The 22,529-nt window shown below is 50.1% G+C and overlaps 1 protein-coding gene across 16 annotated transcripts in view; it reads right to left on the minus strand.

The window, feature by feature from the left end:
* CACNA1B (calcium voltage-gated channel subunit alpha1 B) overlaps positions 1-22,529 on the minus strand; it is a 281,607-nt gene that overhangs the window by 170,595 nt on the left and 88,483 nt on the right. For all 16 annotated transcript variants that reach the window (XM_066980520.1, XM_066980519.1, XM_066980518.1 and 13 more), the window contains 3 exons: positions 8,943-9,034; positions 6,593-6,745; positions 2,073-2,260 (listed from right to left, as the gene is read on the minus strand). In XM_066980520.1, coding sequence (XP_066836621.1) covers positions 2,073-2,260; positions 6,593-6,745; positions 8,943-9,034 — 433 coding nt within the window. The remainder of the gene's footprint in view (positions 1-2,072; positions 2,261-6,592; positions 6,746-8,942; positions 9,035-22,529) is intronic.

Raw genomic sequence — 22,529 nt, forward strand, 5'->3', positions numbered from 1 at the left:
TTTGGGCTTTTGTTTCATTTTTACATTTGACAAACCTAGAGTGGGCACGGAATAAACCAAGCTAAAAGCCAAGCAGCCAGAAAACAGATGACTGAAGCTGTGAAAAAGTTAAGGACTGTACAAAGTGGATCTTCTCTCCACCCACACCTTTTCTTGGCTGCTAACCTGCAAAAGCACAGCCAGCTCTTCAGCAAGCAGAGCAGCACAGGACGGGGTGAGTTTGCAAGGGAGGGCCAAGGAAGAGGGCAGAGCTGGCTGCTGGTGTCGGCTGCGTGCAGCCTGCCAAGCGGTCCAGTAACACTGCACACTGCTCATCCTCCACCCAGAGATGTGAGCCCACCAACCATTACAACCTAACCCGGGGTCCGAGGCAAGACCTGGCACTGTACAACAAATATGTACTGCATCTCATCCAGGCATCTGTTTCCAATTAGATTAATGGACATCTAAAATGATACTATAATAATTTTCAAAGCAACCCCCAAAATCAATATCCCAATACTAAGTTCTGTTTTGTTTTTTGTTTGTTTTTTTTTTTTTTTGCGTATGGTACAAAAGGCAGTTTGGGAGAAGATGATCTAATACACCACGTATTGATTAATCAATTCCAACCAGGATGCTAATGGGCTTTTCTTACAACAGTTGGCAGTAGAAGGAGGCAGCGGGATTGTTGAATGAGAGTAGGAGAAACCGGTTGTGTGATGAAGTTTCAGGGCAAGGGGAGGGCATGCAATGGGGAAACGAGCCCTTCTTGAGATCACTCTAGGGCAAAGACTTGGAAGAAATGGAGGAACTGAGCAACAAATGGTAAAGGTAATAAATCAGATATATTGGCTTCAAACACAGCAGAATTGTACCTTGCGATTTACTGTGGTTGATATTAATAATACTCTCCTGTTGCTACAGAAACCCTCACAGGAAGGTCTGCAAACGAGCCCAGCATGGGCCCAGAGTCTATAATGAAGTAGACTGAATATTTTGTCGTCCTACCGGCCACTGAAATGATCTATTAATGCCTATTCCAGTTATTTTTCCACATTAGCAGTTTTGTCTAAGACAGGGTGGGGTAATTCAGATCATCCACACATAGCTGTCTCACCACCTGTCCCCATACAGTCAACAGCAGCAGCTGCTGTAGGCATACATTGCTAAATCATCATCATTGCTAAATTATCATCATTCCTAAAGTGAGTTGGAAAGTGCTCTCTCCTTCGTGCCCCTGGACTTGACAAAGTCCTTTACTACCACAGAAAATGAGAGTACAAACCAGACAGGCCATCCCCCAGAGCTGTTACACCCGCTGTGGAAATATTGGAAATATGGGAAGATCCAAGCAAAGCATGAAGCTGGGGACAACAGGTCTGCGACAGGCACACAGGCCCCTGCTGACTCCCAGAGAGAGGCTGGGCACACTTCACAAAAAAATAGGATACAGTTGCTGGAAACCAGCTGGAGGGATCTATTCCCAGCCTGTGTAAATCACCTCCTGGCCCACAAAGAAGGCAAGGATTAGGAGCTTGCCTCAGTACAGGGCACCTCAAAAGCATAAGTACAAATTACAGACACAAGCGACAGCATTACGCTACCAGAAATACAAAGTCATTCAGTTGTTGTGAAACGTCTGGGGTTATTCCACTTTTTTAAGAAGGAGAGCAATAAAGCTGACCAAGAGGTTTTGACCTTGAGTGGTTGCAACAGTCGTGGTTCCGGCTGGCCGGAGGTGGAGGCAGCAGAGGCCCTACCGACACAATTCAGCCTGGCGTATCTTCTCGTTAGCCAGGGTCGTGCCAGGCATGAAGGTGATGGATAGGGCTTTATAAAATTCTACTGATGTTGCCAAAATTAGTACTGAATCTCCACACAAAAATCCAGCCCTCACTGTTCATTGCTGCACATTACAATGCCTATCACAAAGGCTAGACCCAACCGAGAGAGGAAACCTTCAGGTGCTAATCAATATGAAAAAAAAAAAAAAGGCACAAACTGACTTCTTTTTTCCTGCAAACCATTCTCAAACTAGTGCAAGCGGGACCAGCAGCCCCAGAGTCCCACAGCCCCATCAGCAGACTCACGTTGTAGAGGATGTCGGTCCACCCCTCCATGGTGATGCACTGGAAGACGGTGAGCACAGCGAAGAGGATGTTGTCGAAGTTGGTGATGCCGTAGTTGGGCCCTTGCCAGTACTCCCTGCAGGTGGTCCCAATCTCGCACTGCCTGGCAGGGGGCTCCTCTCCGCAAGGAAAATCTCCCACCTCGTCGCCTGCAGAGCAGAGCAGAGGGGAGAAGGAGTCACCGACCAAAGCCAGGCAGGCAGCTGGTGCTGCCGTGTCCTCCTTGTGCCATCACATGAGGCTGGTTTGTATTTCAGGCTTCCTTGTGCCACCCTGGGCATGTAAAAGATGTTACACTCACGTGAGCATTTATACAGTGCCATGCTGTAAGGGGGCAGTTTAACAGCATTTATACAGTGCCATGCTGTAAGGGGGCAGTTTAACAGCATTTATACAGTGCCATGCTGTAAGGGGGCAGTTTAACAGCATTTATACAGTGCCATGCTGTAAGGGGGCAGTTTAACAGCAGGGTGGAGCAGAGCTAACCCCAAAGCGCTCAAGATTGGCAATTAATTCCCCAGCCATGTCATATGTAGAATCACAGAACCATGATAATCTAGGCTGGAAAAGACGTTCAAGATCAGCTTGTCCAACTTGACCTATCGAGTTCCTTCACTAAATCACGTCTGTTAGTGCCACAAATGAAAAACACCATGAAAAACAACAACAAAAAAAAATAAATAAAAACAAACAAACACCACAGCACGGTAAAATAAAAACAAAGGCATGGGAACGGTGCACACAAAGAGACACTGAGACATCCATACACCTTCATACAGCATAGCTAAGTGCTAAACATTGGCACTACAACATTAAAACAAAAGGCAGGTTCTGCACCAGTGCCTTACACAAGAGCAGAGAGCCCCAGAGCTGTCCAGACGCTGGACCACAGCTGCATGGGGAGCCTCCGGCTGCGTTACAAGGCAGCACCGCCACAGCAGCCCCTGAGCTGGACCAACAGCTCCAGCCCCTCTGTAAGCTTTGTGTTTCTGCCCAAAGGGCAACGCTGGCAGGGAAAGCATCCAGCTACCAGCTTGTCTGCAGCAGGGATGGGGTCACTGCACTGAGTTTTGGTTCAGACCCAGGGAAGCAAGGGAGAAAAAGTCTGTCATGGTTAAGGACCCCCAGGGATGGCCAAAAGAGTGGCCCATGTCTTCCAGGGCCAGCTGGGAAGCATTGCAGCCCTCCAGAGACATCGTGAGCACCAACAGAGAGCAGTTTGAAAACCCAGCACTTTATTTTTCTAAAGTAAATAAATACACTAAGCAATGTTCCTATTTACACAGGGATGCAATTCTGGAAATATTAAATGGTTTTAAAAGTGACATGTTATGGTAATGGAGCAGCAAACTCCACAAAATCAAATTCACCAGGGGGGAAACAAAATCAGCGCTAACAATAATTAGGAGTAATCATTCCATAGAGCAAAGCCTGCAGGAGGAAAACAAGACCGTCACTGGCTGCAGGACACGTGTGCGCGCGTGCGACCTTTTCCTGTTGACTCAACACCTTAATGCAGGGCATCTCTCCCCAGCTCCCATATGGGTCACCACAGGCTTTCGTAAGGGCTTGGTGAGACAGGGCTGCACAAAGAAAACACCAAATCTGGCTCTTGCAGACCGTTTGTGAGCGTGCCTTAACAAAGAATCCAGTTTTCTCTCCGTTTGGCCTTTTGTTACCAGATAATGCTCTGAAAACGCAATGCACGTCCTTGTTCTTTTTGAGAGAGAGATGCTGATGGACCAGAACTGGTCCCTGCTCCCACGGCTGGGGAAGAGACAGGAGGAAAGGGGAGTGTCAAGGAAAAAAGGGGGGAATAAACGGGATGTCCTTCTTTCCCACAGCAGCTTCAGGGTGCTTGGGCTGGGTGAGGAGCTGCAGAGGGCAGTCGCTTAAAAACCCTGTGTCAGCAGAGTAGGCTGCATGGAGGATGCAGGGAGAGGAAAGCAAGTCAGGCACTGGAAGAAGCACAGCCAATACTTTTTTTTTTTTACCCATTTTTCATCAAAATTAAGAGGTGTTTTCACTAGCTCAGAACAGTCTGTCCATCTGAGTGGCAGCAGCCCTGAACGACCCATTTGCCGTATTTTGGTCCCCAGCATCCCTCTGGTGCAGACTGTTACTGACCTACCCAGGGCTCCTGGGCTGTAGCAACATTTACTGCTGACACCTCCACTCGGTTCCCTGCACAGTGAGCTGAAGTCACGGCTGGTACCACTCATCTGGCTCCCGATTCCAGGGAAAATCTCCAGAGTTCGCTCACTTTGGGGATTTAGAACAGAAACCAGCGTGAGCAAGTCCTCATCCGCTTATCTGCTACCCCTTGACAGAGGCATCTCTTTAATGAGGTTCACATTTCCATGCTGAAGTCAGCCTTTGGAGCCCGTGGTATCGGGCCTGGGCTTGTTAATGCACCTCTTCGGAGCCGACGAGCACTTAGGACTGAAGGGCTGGGCTGACGGCACCGCGGGATGCTCCGCTGCTCTGCTCACAGGGGACCGCAGCGCCAGGAAGCCTCGCCGCCCTGCCTTTCCAGAAACACCACCGCGCCGTTTCCTGCGCAGCGGGTCGAATCGATCCCCGTAATTCGCCCAACAACAGGCGCATTGCCCCTCGAGAAAAGCAGGGGCAGTGCCCGTAAGCGCAGGCGCCTTCTGCACCGCCGGCCCGCGCTGCTGCCGAGCCTCCAGGTGCCGCGATGCCGCGATGCAAGGTGCGCGGCAGCATCTTTTGGCTGTGCTCCCAACTCCTAGCTGGGCCCCCCAGCAAGCAGCAGCCACTTACACACAATTTGTACACGTGGCAAATCTGTCCTCAGCCCCCAGCTCGGCACGGAGACCTCAGCCTTCACCGAGGTCAGAGAGCTGTTTGCAGAGAACACGAACAGCACTGGGGTTTATCTTTCCATATCGAGTTAACCAGCTTCTGGAGGGGCAAATAAATAAATAAATCGTTCTTTTGCCCGCTGGCGACAGTCACCGCAGCAGAGAACGAGGCGCAGAGCCCAGCACTCCCAGCCTGCAGCCACCACCTGCAAACCAGGGATGCGAGAACTCACCCACCTCGTTCTGGGGCTGCAATTCAACAGATCTGAAAACGCCCCTTGAAAACGCAAACCTCTTCAGAAGTGCTTTCTCCTTCACCACCTCAGCGAGAACGCTGCTACGTCCTACACACCAGTGCTGTCACCGGTGTTATTCCTCTGGGATCGCTGCGGTAGCCTTAGACGTCGCAGTGAGCTGAGACCTCTTCTGCTTGGCACCAAACACGCGCACAACAAAAAGATTTCCCTCTCCTACAAATCCAGCCTGAAAATTCATTTCTTCCAGGAAGCACCGTGTTTTGCTCACAAGCAACCTCTAAACACCCGACTGTCCTTTACAAGTTGTGTTCTGTTTCGCTAATGAACATAGACAAGAAAACAATTTCTCCCTGCTTTTGCAAAGCTCTGTGTAAACTGAATACATTAAACTGTTTCCATGTTGTTGTTTGTTATAAAGCCTTGCGAAGGATGCCCAGAGATTTGGCTGGGATGTTCTTTTATTACCATTTGAATGCATATAAATAAATCAATATGAAGACCTATTAGTGATAATCACTGAAAATACAAGACTGTGCTTTAAAGACAGTCAATTATACCTTAAATTGCAATCTTTTGGAGACAGGAACAATATTTCCATCTGTGGATAGTCCAGATAATCAGCACATATTAGCACTACTCTAACAGAAATATTAAAAAATTACATGGGGAAAAAATGGCTTTTGTTTGTCTGTGTGCTTTTAAATTGAAACAAATTCGACGAGCCTGAGCACCTGCTGTGCTGCCAAGGCTACACGGTGCCCCCTCACCAGACCCTCTTCCTATTCACCCTCATGACCGCTCCCTGCCCTGCTCTGTTTGAAGGACATTTTCATCCCTTCTCCATCATGGGGCCCCTTGCCTTCCATTTATTTACCTTTTCTTTTTTTTTTTTCCTTTGCTTGCTCCCAATCTTTCCACCCTTTCCGATCTCACTGATGTTCTCATACCCTAGAAACCTTCCAAGGAAATTTCCCAGTCAGAAAACTGTTCAGAAAGTGAAACCCACTGAAAACATGACCAGAGACCAACAAACTAGACTAAAACCCACCCTTCAACAAGCTGGAACCACGGGAATTTTTTCTGCACGTCTGTAATGAAAAACAAGTCTCCCACACCAGGAGGTCCTAAGCACCTTCATCTCACTCTTGTGTGGACTGACAGCAACCCACCAGCATCAAGGCTGGGTGTAAAAGTGATGGAAGGACCTGTCCCAGTGCTTGTAGGGTGAGCAAAAGTCAGGTAAAGACACAGGGAATACAGCAAACGTTGAGAAGGAAAAGCAATGTAAGAGCAGGATGGAGAAAAGGATCTTATGGAGATGGAAAGCATCCCGATGAGGTGATGGGGCCTGGAAGCGTCACGACAATCCGCTGGGATGGCAGCAAAGCCCCAGTCTCACCTGTCTCGTTGGAGAAGCAGGTTTTGTGAAACTTCCCCATGTAGAACTCCAGCCCGATGATGGCAAACATCACGATGGCGAAGAAGAGGAGCAGCCCGATCTGAAGCAGGGGCACCATCGCCTTCATGATGGACTTGAGGACAACCTGCAAACCTGCGGGGCGGGGAGAAACAGGTAGTCAGCGAGGGACGGAAAACAAGGGTCGGAGCAGGAAATAAGGGGGTGTCTAAGGGCAAGATTAGGACTGGCAACGTCAGGCAGTGCTGCGTTCCCCAGGGTGCTGTAAAAACAACACTACACACATCACACTCTGCAGATGTCAGACACACAGTCAGGAGTTATCTTTTCCTGACCCCCTTTCTTCAGATCACAGACTCAAAGCCCTCCAAAGCTTCGGAGACACAAGAAGGACTTTTCCTGCAGCCAGTGGAGTCCCAGGACTCAGCTGGGAGCTGAACCAGGCCCTTAAGGCTGATCCTGTGACCGTGGGGGTGGCCTCAGGCCTGCTCCCAGCAGAGCAATGCAGAAGGAAAAGGAACAAAAAGAGACCCAAGCACCGTCTTCCAGGGCTCTCCATCTATGGCTTTTTCACTGGCTCTGAAACTCGTTTTCAATTAAAACCAGAAGAGATAAGGCTAGAGAGGCTGGCGAGATGGAGGTGTCAGATAGCGTCACACAGACGCACATAACAAAATAAATTCAGCGATAACTGGCAGCTGAGAGCCACCTTGGCAGCCCGCTCGGAGGTGCTGAGAAGGAAGGGTCATCGGAGCCTTGCCACCTTGTTCTGTGCAGCTCTATCGAGGTCAACGTGGGACACACAGAAAATAAAGCATTCAGATCTGTTGGAGAGGAAAAAAATACCTGGAGTGTAGAAGAAAAGACTATAGGATGCTCGTGTACGAATGAACCTCAAGGCCGTACATTTACTACAGGGTGGGAAAAACACAGCGCACACAGCTTTTGCAGCATCACTAGAACATGAGAGCAAATGATGCTGTATGGGAAAATGCTGTGCTGGACCAGGGCATGACACCAGACAGGAGAGCATCCCCCAGGACAGGAACACCCTGAGGGACCACAAACCCATGCAGGGACACTGGGGCCCAGTGTTTATGAAAACATTTATACGATTACTTGAGCCCTTCTTACCCAAATCAGTGAGCAGATACTTGTGTTGGCTGGAAATAGTTTGTGTCAAAATTCCCCAGCTTGAGGCCTTCCCCCCCCCCCGCCCCATAACACTCATCAGCAGAAGCAATATCTTTTACTGAAACAATTGCCGTATATAGAGAAAATAGAAAATATTTCAGGCACACAAGGACCATTCTGAGCTACCCCATTAAAAAAATACCAGTACTTCCACAAACCTTACTTCCCTGACATCCTTAGACATGGGCAAGGCAAACAAGAAAAAGAGCCAGCAGCATCTCCTTATTAGAGACCCTATAATTAAATAACACTTTTCCCAAGCCTAGCCAAGGACCTGTGCTATGTGGGGATTCAGACTGAAGCCCTGCCCGTGAAAGGATGCTGATTTCAGGATGTTTTGGATGCTGTTAGCACCTGACATAACCCCTTGGTGGATCTCTATGGCACTGGCATTTCAGCCCCACGGTAGCAGAGCTGATGTCCCAGCCTGCAGTCTGGGAGGAGAGGGGCTGCCCAGGGGTTAACGCAGAGCGTTCCACGGAGCTAAGGGGTTTGCTGCAGGCAAAACCTCCCTGTTCCATGCTCAGAAATGAAATATGCTCCTGACAGCCATACCCGCTAGCGGGCAGAGCAGCTGGTGAGCAACAACAGGCAAAAAGGCAATAAGCAATGGTGCCAGGGCTTGGGCAGTCTCAGGGCATAAGCGAGGCATGATGCAGCCCCCCATCAGACCCTTCACATTGGCATCTAAAATCAATCAAGTTGCCAAGGAAAAGGCAAGAGTAAGTCCTATCCATTCCATGCCTTAGTTTTTCCCCTGGTGTTACAGAAGGGACAAACCCCCCAGAGTGTGAGACGCTCAGCTAGAAAAGTGGTTGGAAGATCCAAGCTCGGGGCTAGGGGCCTGAAAGCTGCAAAGTTTTGGTCTCATGGCTTCGTATCCGAATTGAAACGATCCAACCCCAGTGTCACAGGAGTCCCAGGACAACTACCTGCCACCCACCTGCAAAGCCTGGGAGTGCATTGCTGAAATCAGGCGCTATCCACAGCCTGGGGGAACAAAACCAGGAGCTAGCAAGAACAAGGAGCCACAGACCACGAAGGAGCAGAGGAAGAACATATTGCTCAGAAAAGCACGTTACACCCCAGAAGCTCCAGAACCCTTTGGCTGTGAAGGTGACATTATCACGGCACTCACTTGGGATTCCTGACACCAGCTTCAGGGGCCGCAGCACTCGGACAGCTCGCAGGGTCCGCAGGTCAAAGTCAGTCCCAGCGGTTGCCAGAATCCTAACGTCAAGAAAGAGAAGAGAAAAAGAGGGGAAACATTGGATTAAATGCAAATTCCTGTTTCCAAAGCATGAATAGACATATTCAGGCTGCTTCAGATTTTATACCTGTCATTTTATTGTAAATTGTATCTGCTGGAAACCAATAATTTGCAGAGCTGCTGAGCTTTAATCAGACTGTAGGAAAATCCACAGTATCGGCTTGTTTAAGAGGCTGCTTACACACAGCAAGCAGGCCTGGCTCTGGCCCTTAGAGAACAGCACCCTGTACTTATAGGAAAGAATACACCATTTTAAGAACGAGACAGTGAAAAGAAAATAACCCCCTCAGTTACGCTAGAAATTACCTGCCAGAGCTTTTCACTACAATACATTCAGGAATTCCTCAGGTACCAATGCGTGGTGTTTCTTAATATCTGAAGTAGGGTCTGGTTATATACTTTATCTGTGTGAAATTAATTTTTGTTCAGAGCACCTTATTCGTGGAGACCATCCAGAGAGCAGGGTGCATTTCCTCCGGTATGCTGCTGTAACTCTGGGAAGATACACAGATCCCAAACCCAAATGATTCTTAAAAACTAAAAATGAAATTGCTTCAGAAAATGAAAGAGCTCTGGCGTTTCGGGACACAGTAAAGGAAGAAATATTGTCACGGTATCCACAATCCACAAAGACATGAACTCCTTGAGTGAAGAGCTGCAAGACACACACTACCCACAGAGAGCATGGCAAAGCTTCCTTCACTAATTGGTGTAGCTCTTCCTTCAACATTTCAACAAAAAGTTCTTGATTTAAGACACAAGCCAACCATGCAGTTAGGCAAAACCCTCTCACTAACTCCCTCTTCACTGCCCAATTTAAAGTGATGATGGGTGATTTCCACTAGTTTTGCCAGGTTTGTCCCCAGGCTGCTGTATCAAGGCAGGGGGTGCTGAGCAGCCAGCCCACGGTGGGACGCGCAAGCACCCAGCCACCTGGCAGTGAACACACGTGGAGCCACCACTATTTTAACCGAACCAACGAAAGTGTGCCCACGCGGACCCAACCTTTACTACGACCTGACGCTTTGCCAAACCTTCCCCAAGAGCTACAGCAGCAGAAAGACTTGAGAAAATGATTAAAATGCCATGTCCCAGAGCTGCCATTAAGAGCAGCGGAGGACCTCTCCTGCGGAGCATGGGAGAGCTGGAAGGAGGTTATCGGACACAGGCATCCCCCGGGGATGCAGCACCACGGCACAGCAGCACCAGGTCCCATGCAGCGATGCTCCGAGAGGCACAGAGCACCCACAGCATGCAGCAACCCAAGACTGATCTCCACCTGCCCAGAAGCCATTTTTTCTCAGTGCCTTATAACGCGCTGCCGAGCTCTCAGGGAAGTGGCCAGCTGCCATAAAGGCGCCAGGAAAATCAGCGTTTTTCAAAAGGAGGCACACGGTTTTACTGTGTGGCAGGTATTACGCAGGATGTCCTGCAAACTGGGAGGACGTGGCTGTGCTCACAGTGCAGCTCCACGACTGAAAACCCTGTCCTTGACTTACTGACTGACTTAGCACTGCTGCCAAGCGTGGGCCAGGGAAGCGCAGGCTCAGCATTGCTGTGCGGAAGGGGCCAGACTCAAGCAGCAGGAGGTGCTGGGGATCAGGAAAAACCATGCTGAGATGTTGGATGGCAACAGAGGCAGCAGCAAGCCAGGACCTGACGAGCAGAGTATCTATTCTATAGGACACCTGTTCCTACCTTTCCACGACCAGAAAATTCACGTTACGTCAGCTCTATTGATGTCATTTGAGCAGAAGCAACACGAAACAAATTTAAACCAAGGCCTATCACATTCAGAGACTTCTAATTTTAACTTCTGCACCCATGCCAATGACTTCACTCCTCTTTTCCCCTTCCCTCCACCCTCACAAGGTAATTGCTCCCTTATAAACCCCAGCAGCCCGGGGACAGCACACGCTTCAAACCAGCAGATAATCTCGAACATCCACCTGGGATGTCGCTGAGAAAGGCACCATCAGTCTCTAACGAGCTAAGATGGATTTGTGCTGTCATCGGGCAGGTTCGTACTCCAAGCTGAGAGGAGGGATGCTCGATATGTTCATTGGTTTGTTTCGGAGCTCATCAAGGAGGAAACAGGAGCGAGGGGGGGATCAAATAGTCCCATGGTGCCAGTAAATGCTCAGCGGCTGAAGGTCTTTGTTCCAGTCCTGTCTTCCTTAATAGGCTTGATGTTAAAAACAGTCTGCTCAACCTGTAGCAAAGCCCCCTAGTCAAAAACCCTAATTATTCATTAATTCTCAGATCTTTAATGTTTTAATCACCTAGCTAATTTATATAGGAAACCCTACAGCTCACCACCTTCCACGGAGAGTTGCCCCATGGATGATATCGAATTTCAGTATAATCATAGGAAAAAATCATGGGAACTGCCCGTGCCCACATGGCTGAGCTGTCACTGCCAGGTCAGCCCACGAATCAGCCACATTTGAAAAACCATAATACCCCAGACAGATTTTGTCCTGAGACAAGGAAATACAGCAGCATCCTAAACAAAGCCACTTTCATTGAAATAAATGGAAGAGCAAGGGGATGATGTGGTGCCTCTGGGTCTAAACACCCACATTTGAGACTTTTGGGTAAATGAGGCAGGTGGTGGGTGCCCAGCCTTGAGCACCGCATTTCTCACAAGGAGGGCTGGATGCTGCAGCCTCTGCAGGCTGTGACCATTGCCAGCAGCCCAGGCAGGCCGTCCTAGCAGTGGCATGAGGAAAAGAGGGCCCTACAGATTTCAGAAGTGTTACAGGTTAGCGTCCATCCCAGGAGCCCTGGGGTCTTACAGCTCCGAAGGACCAGCTGGCAGAAAGCTGGTGTCCAGGAAGTGCTTGGAGGACCAGGAAAGAGCAGAGGGGCATCTTCAGCAAAACCTGCAAAAACAGTGCTAATTTACTGCTGCACTGCAGCCCGTGCCTCTAAACCGTTCACAGATGTGTGTGGAAAATAGCCTCAGTGCCCCAGTGAGGGAAGGCTGCAATCAGCTCCGTGACATTTGCCCAAGCGCCAGCTTTCTGCTTCATTTTTCCCACTCTCCCGCAGTCCAGCTGAAAGCTCACAGAAGCCACTGTGAGTTGGGCCAAAATGAGTCGGAAATGGTCATTAAAAGTATGGGAAACCGAGAGATGAAGGGAGCCAGCTGGCAAGCACATCCTGACAATCCTGCCGAAGCTGTCCCGGCTGCGCAGCAAAGAGCTGAGAACAAAGCAGAGGTGCTGGACGAGCCAGGGCCGGGAGCAGGGATCAGCTGGGGAAAGCAGAAAATAGCACAGACAAGGTTTTAGGAGATAACTGCACAAAGATAAACGCATTGATGCGCAGCCTTTTTTGTTTCTTCATGGGTCGTACAGAAACTTTGAGATTTAGTAGGCTTACAGAAAGGAGTCTCGTACAAAACGAAAAATCGGATGGATCATGGAAGTGCGATGACCAAAATTGGCATCAAAAGGAGCAACCAAGCACAGGACTGACACAGCAACACCAGCACAGAGCCTGGCCAAAGCACTGGAGACATCCCCTTCACCACCACGACGCAGACTGCATCGTAAGGCATAGACTCTCCCAGACCCATCACTGCGTGAGCACAGAGCAGGACTCATCCCGGCCTGACCTCAGTGGTCAAGGCCTGCCCCACATCAAGCATCGGGGTTCACATCCCCACCAAAGCACAAACAGAAATTCGAGTGCTGCAGTGAGCGCAACAAATCTTGTTAAATCAGTTCTGTGCCTACCTCGCCTTTCGCACAGGCAGGGTGCCTGGCCGTCCAGACCCTCCCTGCTCACGTGCTCCAGTCTGGAGGTCTGGGCACACATCCTGCTAGCTCACTGGTGCTCAGGACCACTGCACGCCGTTCCTCACTTGGATGACAACTTGGCTAGGTACTGCTTTCTGTACCACCACCTCCACTAACAAGCTCTGACATCTGTTCCCCGAGACAAAGGCCAGATTTGTGATGAATGCCTGATACCTTTTGTTCTAAGGAAGCCTGGAATAGATTATAAAAAGAGCTTATTCCCTTGGGTATAAAAGAATGCAAAGAACAGAGTGAAAGTGTCCTTCCTGAACATTATGCTAACATAAATAATGAGCAATCCATTTCTTTAAGTACCGAGGAGCTCAGTACTTCTATGAACAGGTTCAACAAGGCACGCATTGTCACACGATGCTGCACGTTTCCGAGCTGCCTGATATCATCGGTATCTGCTGGTATCGCTGTCCATAAATCACATCGGAGGCAGCCTGAGACGTGCACCACGGAGCTGTGACTGGCCGCAAATCCAGCAGCTTCGGCGTGCCTGCTTGCGAGCAGATAACACAAAGCTACAGCAAAAGGCAGCGAGATGAATAACTGAGAATTATTAACACTTCCAAGCTGATATCTCTGCTGGACAACGCTGGTGCCAGGGCAGGTTCTGCTAGAGGAGAAATCACTGGCAGAAATTGTAGGCATTTTTTAACGCAACCTTTTTATTTACTATAAACTCTAGTCCTAGAAAGTAGGGGAAAGAGCAATTTTTTTTTTCAGACTTCTTATCCCAAACACCCATTTCTAAGAACTGAATCAATCTTTTCAGCAGGATTACGAGAGAGACTAAATACCCATGAGACAGCTTCCCTGGGAAAAAAGAAAAAGAAAAAAAGAAAAAAAAGAAAAAAATAGCCAACAGCACGGCAGCTGTCTGGTGGCAAGAAACAGCAACCATCACTTCACACCCACAGACCCAACCCCAGCTAACACAGACACCTTGGCAGCACTGACCCCAAAATCCGTGGCAGAAGGGGGAGCACAGAAAACTCCAGTAAACCCCTCCCACGTCCAGAACCAGGCTTTGGGCCCAGGCTGCTGACGTTTAAAGCCCCAGCAACCAGCAGGTCCTGCTTCGAAATAGAAACCACGGAGGGAGCAGAAGGGCAGGCTGTCCGCCCTGCCTGTGCCTCGAAGGAGCCGTTCCTGATGGCTGCCAGCTGTGGTGGCTCTTCATAAGCATCAGGCAACCACTCAATGATGTTTCCCTGGTCTGGGAGGCTGATTTTCACCTCTCTCTGTGGCCTCTACTAGCTGCGATCCTCCCCTGCACACTCCTGTCTGATTTGTCTTCCTGGGGGTAGAAAAGACCCTAACCCCAGCCCAAGGCAGTGGGCACCACCACCAGGATCGCTTGTCGTGCGTGAGGGCTGGGGACCCCAGCTGGAGAACCCACAAGCTTCTCTCCATCCCATGCCATCATCTAAACACTTGGGAAATTTACAGGAAATATCGGGGGAAAATTTCTATCGAAATGAAAGGTTCTATCAAAAAGTTTCACTTCCTTCTAAAAGAGTTTGTAAAATTCATATTAAGTAGATAAGCTTTTTAACTGGCGTGTTTCCTTCAGAAATATAAGCAGAGCATTAAAAATTTACAAAAATTTATATTCTCCATTTCTTCTTTTCCCTGATCACGTTTGCCACAGGACGCTGCTCTGATTGCTGCTGTCCTCAGTGGCTGAAGCGTGTTAATCCCAAACCAGCACAAAGCACATCGCTGGCTGGAGCGGGCAAGACTTTCAAGGATCGGGAGTGCCGGCAGCACACCAAACAGCGTAGGATAACCACCAGCCTCGCCACACACGTGCTAAGCCTTTGAATTAATGATCTGTATTTGGAAACACAAACTGCTCTCGTGTCTGCCCTGCACAACGAATTGCTCGGCACTGACTCAGACCTCAGCCCACTACCAGCGGATTCCTGGACTGCCTTTTTTTTTTTTTTCAGATGTTGTAGTTGCAACTTGAAAGGGAATCAGCCTTATTTTGAGTCAGAATCAGGCCAAATGGCTGTTGGGTTTCTGACCAGAAGGAGCACGTTTCTGTGCGAAGCATCAAAAGGAAGACCATTGGCGCGCACGTACACCAACCAGCCCAGCATGGAAACGAAAGAGCCACCCCCAAGCCTTTCTGTGTGTCAGACAAATTAACACGAGCTTCATCCCATGAAAATGGGAAGCTAAGAAGACTGATTGAAACTAACCGTAACATCTACAGCTGCTGTAAAAGCTTATTATCCAGCAAATCTGATTCTTATCGTATTTCATATGACATTACGGGGTTATAATCTCGTCGGCTCTGTGACACACTCCTGCTCGGTGACAGGAGAGGCGAGATCCTGCCGTGATGGTCTCCATACTGCGCAGCCTCTGCACCTCTGACCCCACAAAGGGCAGATGTTTGACCCCACAAAGGGCAGATGCCGGAGGGGTTACCCTGACCCCACAAAGGGCAGATGCCCTCAATTTTGGAGGAAGATGGAACATCTCCACCAGCAAGCCGAACACCTGAGCAGCACCTTTCTCCCCAGCACCCACAGGAGCCCTCCTTTGGATTTCACGTCCCCAGCCCCACTGCAGACAAAACGAGATTGGGGGTGCTCAGACGGGGGCAGCTGCTTCGCCCAGCGCGGGGAGCCGGCCCCGTGCTCAGGGTGCAGCGACGCGGCCGTCAGCCCCACCGCCTCCCCCAGCTGCAGCACAAATCTGCACGCGAGCAGGCACCGGAGCTCTTGGAAAGATGCCCTCTTTCACTCAGTTTGATTTCATGCTGTGTGAGCTTTATCTGACTACCGAAGACACACAGTCGACACCAGGTCGGAGCCGATAAGTAGATCTGGCACGCTAATTGCGCTGTTTAATTTATGGCAGGAACAGGTTCTTCTGTTGGCTTCAGCACTCCACATCGGTGACATCCCCATCAGCTGTCCCCAGGCCCTCCCGTATGAGAGGACCCTGCTTGCCAGCCCTCTGCCTTTCTTTGGATGGCCAAAACCAAGTCTCGGCACCTAACCAAATATCTGTGTCTCAGCTTTCTCCTTCCCTTCAAAACACAAACACAACACTACATAAAGCATCCCGACCCTTTCCTTACCACCAGCCTATCCAGAGCAACTCAGACTGGTCAGCTTGCTCAGATAAATGTTTGTCCCAAAACTGCATCCATCAAAATAACCTCACGGGAATGAGGGATGAAGCTCCCTTTAGCTATAACAAAGAGAACAGAGTCTAAAATAAAACACACGGAAGAAATAACAGTATTGAACAGTAAGGCAATACTCTGCTTCAGAGCCGCAGCCAGCCAATTCGTTCCTTGCTCTCACGCCTCACAGGTGCATTTCTGAGCTTTCTGTATCATTAAATTTACCGCCAGCCCTCAGCTTACAGCAAACTGTCTACTCTTTGTATGGCAGAAACGCTGCAGAGTCCTAGGAGTAGGCACAGCAAAACGAGCAGAATTCCACCCCCCCCCAACCCACCTGCAACCTACTTTCCTGTCTGCAATCCCTGAGCCAGGCTCCAGGGAGAAGAAAGGGAGAGGAGCATCTGTAGACACGCACTCCTCTGCTACAGCGAGACAGCAGCAGCTGAGCAGCGTGCACCACTCAAACAAAAATGGGGTTTTGTGGAGCGGGGAGAGCTGAGGGTTGGCATCTGCCCAGGACAAACGAATATATTCGGGTTACAACCAGGCAATTGCTCAAATAAGTCCTTGCTGCCTCTGAGCAGGAAAGACATCAACATACCACAGCACGTAGCATAAAAGGAAGCTGATTCGCAATAAGCCGTGACAGCTGGCAGGAAAATGCACGCGTCCAAACCATTTTACTGAGCTCACACTGGGAAAACTGAGCACAGAGGAGTTAAAGCCATCCTGCACTTCATCGTGGCTGGAAAGTAGGTCATACCTTGAGTCTGCCACACTAACGTTACAAAGGAGAGATGGCTGCTTCCTGTCCTTGGAAGTGGGCATCACGAATTTCATTCCTGGCACCAGAGGATGTGGGGAGCAACAGCTGGGAGGCCCAGAGCATCTTCCTGGAGCTGCCCAGTGCCACACGTCCCACCCTACGGCCTCTTGTGTACGGGCAAGTGATGGAGGGGTCAGCATCAGAAGCAAACAGGACTCGTTAAGAGCAGAGGGGAAAGCTGGGTTCTACAAAACATTCCAAGTATCTTTACTTCACGGCAGAGGAGAAAAAAAAAAAAAAACACGACATGAAACATCGTTTGGGATCATTTGTTCCATTTGTCACATTCTAAAATGACCTATGCCGACTTTTAATGTGTTTTCCTTTTTAGCAAAAGCAATTCTTGTCAAGGCCGCAGGTATTTTAGACTTGATTTAAAGCTGCCATTTTCCTGAAAAATGCAAAAACCTCAAATCCTGTGTGCATGAAAAACATCACCCAAACTAGACACCACGTCTCTCTGCTCTGCCAGCATGTCGGGAGGAGCGTGACCGTGCTCTCCACTAGCTGCCGGATCAAAACTGGGCAAAGGGCAGAGGACAGCAGGTAGGTGGACGAGGGACGTGCTTTTTCTGCCAGGTGGGCTAGCAGGGCAGCACAGACGCTGCAGGAGGCGAGAGGTCTGAGTCACTAAAAGCATGTCGCAGCCCTGCTTTGTTACACGGCCCACCCAACCCGAGCCTCCTTGCCAGGCTGCCCTGGGAGTGGGGACAAAATCGGCATTATTAGGGACCAGAACCGCATCACCCCTGCGTCTGGCCAGTCCCCAGTGCGGGTAGTTTGTTCGTGAGCTGAGCAGAAAGTGGCATCACTGTCAAGTTACACTAGTGTCTAAAACAAACAGGACAAATAAATAAATACATCTAAGGTTCAGAACAGAGCTCAGCCCGCCCTCCTGGGGTGCTGAACTGGTGCTGCTGCAGCAGGCAGCAGAGGGATGGGGAGCAGCAGCTGCTGACAGGTAGGTGCAAAAGGGAAGGAAAAACACTCAGCAGCACTGTGCCCACCGGTCAGGATGGGAAGGAGATCCTTGTATCAGGTTATTGTCTTCTGGACCCTTTTGCACCTCGGGCTTTCCTTCTCCACAGAGCCCCAGCTGAGCCACGCCGCAGTTTCTCGGTGCTATGTGCTGAGCAGAGACCTCCCTCTGCGTCCAACCCCCCCACCTCTCACCGCCAGGCATCGTCACCTCCCTGAACCGATCCACTTCTGAACACCAAGTCCCGGGACAAGGAGTTGGCTGATCTTCAATGCTCTTTGAAGCAAGAGCCATGTTTCCCTGCTCTGCCACGGTGAGGTCCTGCCCATGGCCGCACTCCTCAGTGCTGCTGTAAAGTAATATAACACAGCACTCCGCTGCACCACTCTGTGCTGTGACAGCCTAGAGATGGGCAGATAATGAGCAAAGATAAACAGGCCATGCAAAGTGATAGCCAAGAATATTCATATAATAAAATGAGGGGTTAGAAAGCGGAGAGTTAAGTAGTTGCTTCCAGATTTGCACACATTTCGTGCTTTCCCTCCAGCACGCAGCCGGCTAAGCCTCGCTGGCACAGCCATATGGATGAGAACCAGCAGAAAGGCATCGGCAGCATCATTCACACCTGGGTGTACTCATGCACTTGGCCAATTCGAGGCCCAAAACACCCCATGACTCACCAAGCCATTCTAGCAAGAAAGCCTGATCAGAATTTCAACTGTTCTTATTTTTCCCCCCCACAACATCACAAAATACTGCCAAACAGCAGGCCCCTGCTGCCACCAGCGTGTCATTGCGCCTCGCCTGCCCGTACTCTAACGGCCTCCATCCTCCCTGTACATGCATACTACGTCCAAGCAGAAACGCTCAGGCCATGCTGCTCTTTGTATGGTGTAAAAGATGAACGTGATAAGCCACCGAAACACCAGATGGAGTCAAGGGGTGTACGAGCGCCCACCGCTCGCTGGTGCTTCCCTACGGACACGTCCAGACACTCGCTCCCCAACCTGCTCCTACAGCCAGGAAAATCCTGTGCCATGGAGGCACAGCCTGGCTCCGTCTGCCTGCCCGGGGCAGCTGACTTCGTGACTCGGCTTTGGCACGGTGCTCATGACGTCCAGCGTAAGACGACTGCTAATAGATGAGACATCGAGCTTTGAGTTCTCGGCTAATTACTGAAACAGCGGATGGGAGCTGACACCGAACTCCAGGGAGGTCAGGACAGGACCCGGGTGTATGATTATTCCCCAGGTGTGTGTTGAATGTCCCAGACCTCTGCTCAGGGCTGCAAGCGGCTGTCACCACGTTACACCACCACGTTACACCCTTAGGGACAGCGCTGGCTCCCTCCTCACCTGTGCCTGCTGCCCCGCACCTCACAAGGTGACTTAGCTTGAATCAGGCTGTGCGACAATGGAGCTGAATTCAGGCAGACTACAAGAAAATTGCACCCCATCCGTCTCTGGTCAAATTCACGGGGACCTCTGAAAACCCATTGCTTGAAGAAGGACAAAGCTGTAAGGTTTGCTGCAAGAGGGGACAGGGCTGTAAGGTTTATTCTCCTTGGGGGCTGGCTGGACGGCCCGTCCCCAGCCGTTCTCCCACGAGGGTGTCGCAGATGGTTGCGATGCCCTTCGCCACCCAAGCCTCTGGTCTCTGGGGGAGGTTTTCCCTATGAATGCTCTGAACAAGCACAGCTGCACGTGTTCCTCATACACCTCCCATCCAAACCTGCCTCCACAAGGGACCCGAGCGTTTTTCCACCCTGCAGCAGCCGCCTCTTGCTCAGAGCTGCAGCACTGCCAGCAGTCACGCTCCGGAAATAAGTAGTCAGGCCCAAAATTCACGGGGCTAGATTAGAAGTCATAAGACCATTTAAAAAAGTAACAATAATAGGGCTATTTGCCTTGATTTCTTTGCGAGCAGCCGGGGTCACGTTTCCAAGCTTTAATCTAAGAGCCATGAAAAAATACGCACTTCCAAATGAAAGCTGAAACTCTCCTCTGTCACAGGTCTCTGTAAGATGGGGATTAATGTAAGGCAACGGAGATCAAAAGACTTGTAACATAATAGCTCTTCCTTAATGCACACCTCATTGCCACTCCTAAAAGATACTAATCTCCGTCTTTCTTAGAAATTTTTATTTATTTATTTATTTTTGGCCAGAACTATCGCAGCAAACATGTAGTGTTGTTCTGAGGAAAACACAGTTTGCCAAGACATCTAAAATATTGTGTATTCCCTCCATCTGCTTCTCCTAAATAAACCCGGGGCCTTATCTAATATAATGAGTAGATGTTGGCAATAATTGCATAGCCATCTGTACCGAGCTTTAAACCTGTTGCAAGCTGCGCTGTGGACACGAGAAAGTCAGAATTTATTCCTTCCATACTGCAAACAGAAATCGTAACTTCCCCCCTTCTGTTTTTTTGGATAATTTAGCTATATCAGCTCATATGCTTGGTGCTTGGGGAGCGGTATTTCATAGCTGTGACAGATAAATCCCCTCTTTCCCCTATCTTGCATAGATAAGCTCAAGTTTTGCAGCTGACAAGGTTCAGAGCGGTCCCAGGTGAGCAGTTTGCAGCCCAGCAGCCTTGAGGAGCAATTTCGGCCCAGCTTGGTGCAAGCACAGCGCGACACGTTCCAGCAGCGACTACACAACACCAGCGCTCTGCCTCCATCTGAGCCCTGCCGGGAGGGACCAGTCCCAAGGAAACTGCCCCAGAAACGTTTGTGCTTAATTAGGAAGTCCCTTCTGGCTGCACCCGGCTGCTCGCATCACTGCGTGCAAGTCACCATCACCCAGATTTGCTGGGGAATGACTGATGTGATCGTCCCCACTCAAGCTGGGCCCGCAGCAACTGAGGAGATCAGACAAGTCTTTTTTTAACCTGCTGCTGCTGAGTCTACGGGAGCTACCACATCAGCTGGTGAAGCTGCAGAAACAGGGATTTCCTGGCAAGAGCAACGCTGGGTCGGGCCGCAGGGAGCAGGGCCGCCCGGCAGAGCAGGAGTCACCACGGGTGCTCGTGGCAGGTCCCTGCCCTGGGGATGCTGCAGCCACGTTCACTCAGCTGCTGAGCTCCCTCGGGGTGCACGCAGTCCCACACCAACACCTGGACACGCAACACTCAAAGCCAGGCCCCAGGTTCTTATACAGAGGGAGGATGGCCGTGAAATCCCATCAGCTTTTTCTGGATGTTGAACAAGGCACTGGGAAGCAGGAGCCACGCTACTACTTTGGCTGCGTTCTCTCCTATATCAAACAAGATCCTGACTCCATCGCCTCCCCCACCTGACCATAGCTGGGTCTGTCCCCTGCCACAGGCAGCAAGAGTAGGACATCTGATTTATTTTACCCTCTGTAGGCCATAATTGAAGGCTTCTGTAAGAGAGGAGTGCTCATATATTCACTCAAGAGTCAAAAACCCCAAGATCCTTGGATAGGAAGAACTGGAGAAGAGACAACCTGTTGCCAGTGAAATCTAATCAGCTAGATGCACCCAGGTATGCATTGGTCTGGCATCAGAGAAGAGAGCAGAGCTTCTGCCATGCCCCGTGTGCTCAGGAGGCAACACTAAATGACTGCAGGAACCCCCATCGTTACCAATACGTGCCATGCCTCCCTATGAGCATTCATTTGCCAGCCCTGCTTTCCACCTCCTCCACTCCACGCTGCAGTCGCCCACTCTCTGCCCATTTTCCCCACCCCTTCTCACCCACCCCAGCATGTCAGCCCCTGCCCAGGACCAGCACCATCCCCCTGAGGGCTACCAGCCAGCGACACGAGCAGCAGCACGGCCAGGCTGCACTGAGCGGAGCCGGCAGGACCTCAGAGGCCAGAGCAATGTCACTGGTGCAGAGAAGTGACATCTTTATATCAGGAGAGGGGAACGTGCTTAAATTAATTGGCAGTTCAGATAACGGAGGCTTTCGCTCTCCACTGGGCTGTTAAGAATGCGGGAATTGCTGCAGATAAAAGTCTGGCAGCATTTTCATCATAAGCTCAATGTCTCTGGGCTGTATAATCCAGCCATTAAATAATATATGCTCTGGGCTGAAACTTGACATAGAAGGTCCCAGCGCAGCAGCAAATGTTTGTGTTTTCCAAATTTCCAGAGCAGTCTCCCTGGGCCCGCTGGGGAGTTACAAGCCGGCAGAGCCGAGATGGAAGTTGCAGTTTTCCAGGCGAGGCTGTGCTTGCACAAGTCTTTGCGGGTTTGGGGGTTTTGTTTCATTGCGGTGGCCACAAAGGCAACTTTGTCTGCGTGTTGCAGCTCCGTCAAACAAAAGCAGGAGCATGTGGCGGGGAAGACTGGGTGTTCGTCGGTGCTGCTGTTTTGCTGCAGTGAGTTCCCCCGTGACACGAAGGCAGACCTGAATTATGGGGTAGGAGAGAGAGGTCCTGTGGGGGATTTCTCAGCTGCAGGAGAGGCAAGAAGCATCCTGCAACCCACAGCAGCTTTCTGACAAGGCAGCGCATGAGAATATAGCACAGAGGGCTTTGGGATGTAGGCCAACGGCATCAGATGCTTTTTGTTGATCCAGCCTATTGCTGTGAAATGATCCAGAAATCCCTCCTAGCTTTTCAGCACCAGAGTTAAGTGTCCAGTTAGGAGCTAAATCACCTCCGCAGCCAATGGAGAAGAGCAAAAGCAGAGAAAAAGAAACCAAAAGCAGCACT

Source organism: Anser cygnoides, chromosome 20, assembly GCF_040182565.1.
Source record: "Anser cygnoides isolate HZ-2024a breed goose chromosome 20, Taihu_goose_T2T_genome, whole genome shotgun sequence".
NCBI lineage: Eukaryota > Metazoa > Chordata > Aves > Anseriformes > Anatidae > Anser > Anser cygnoides.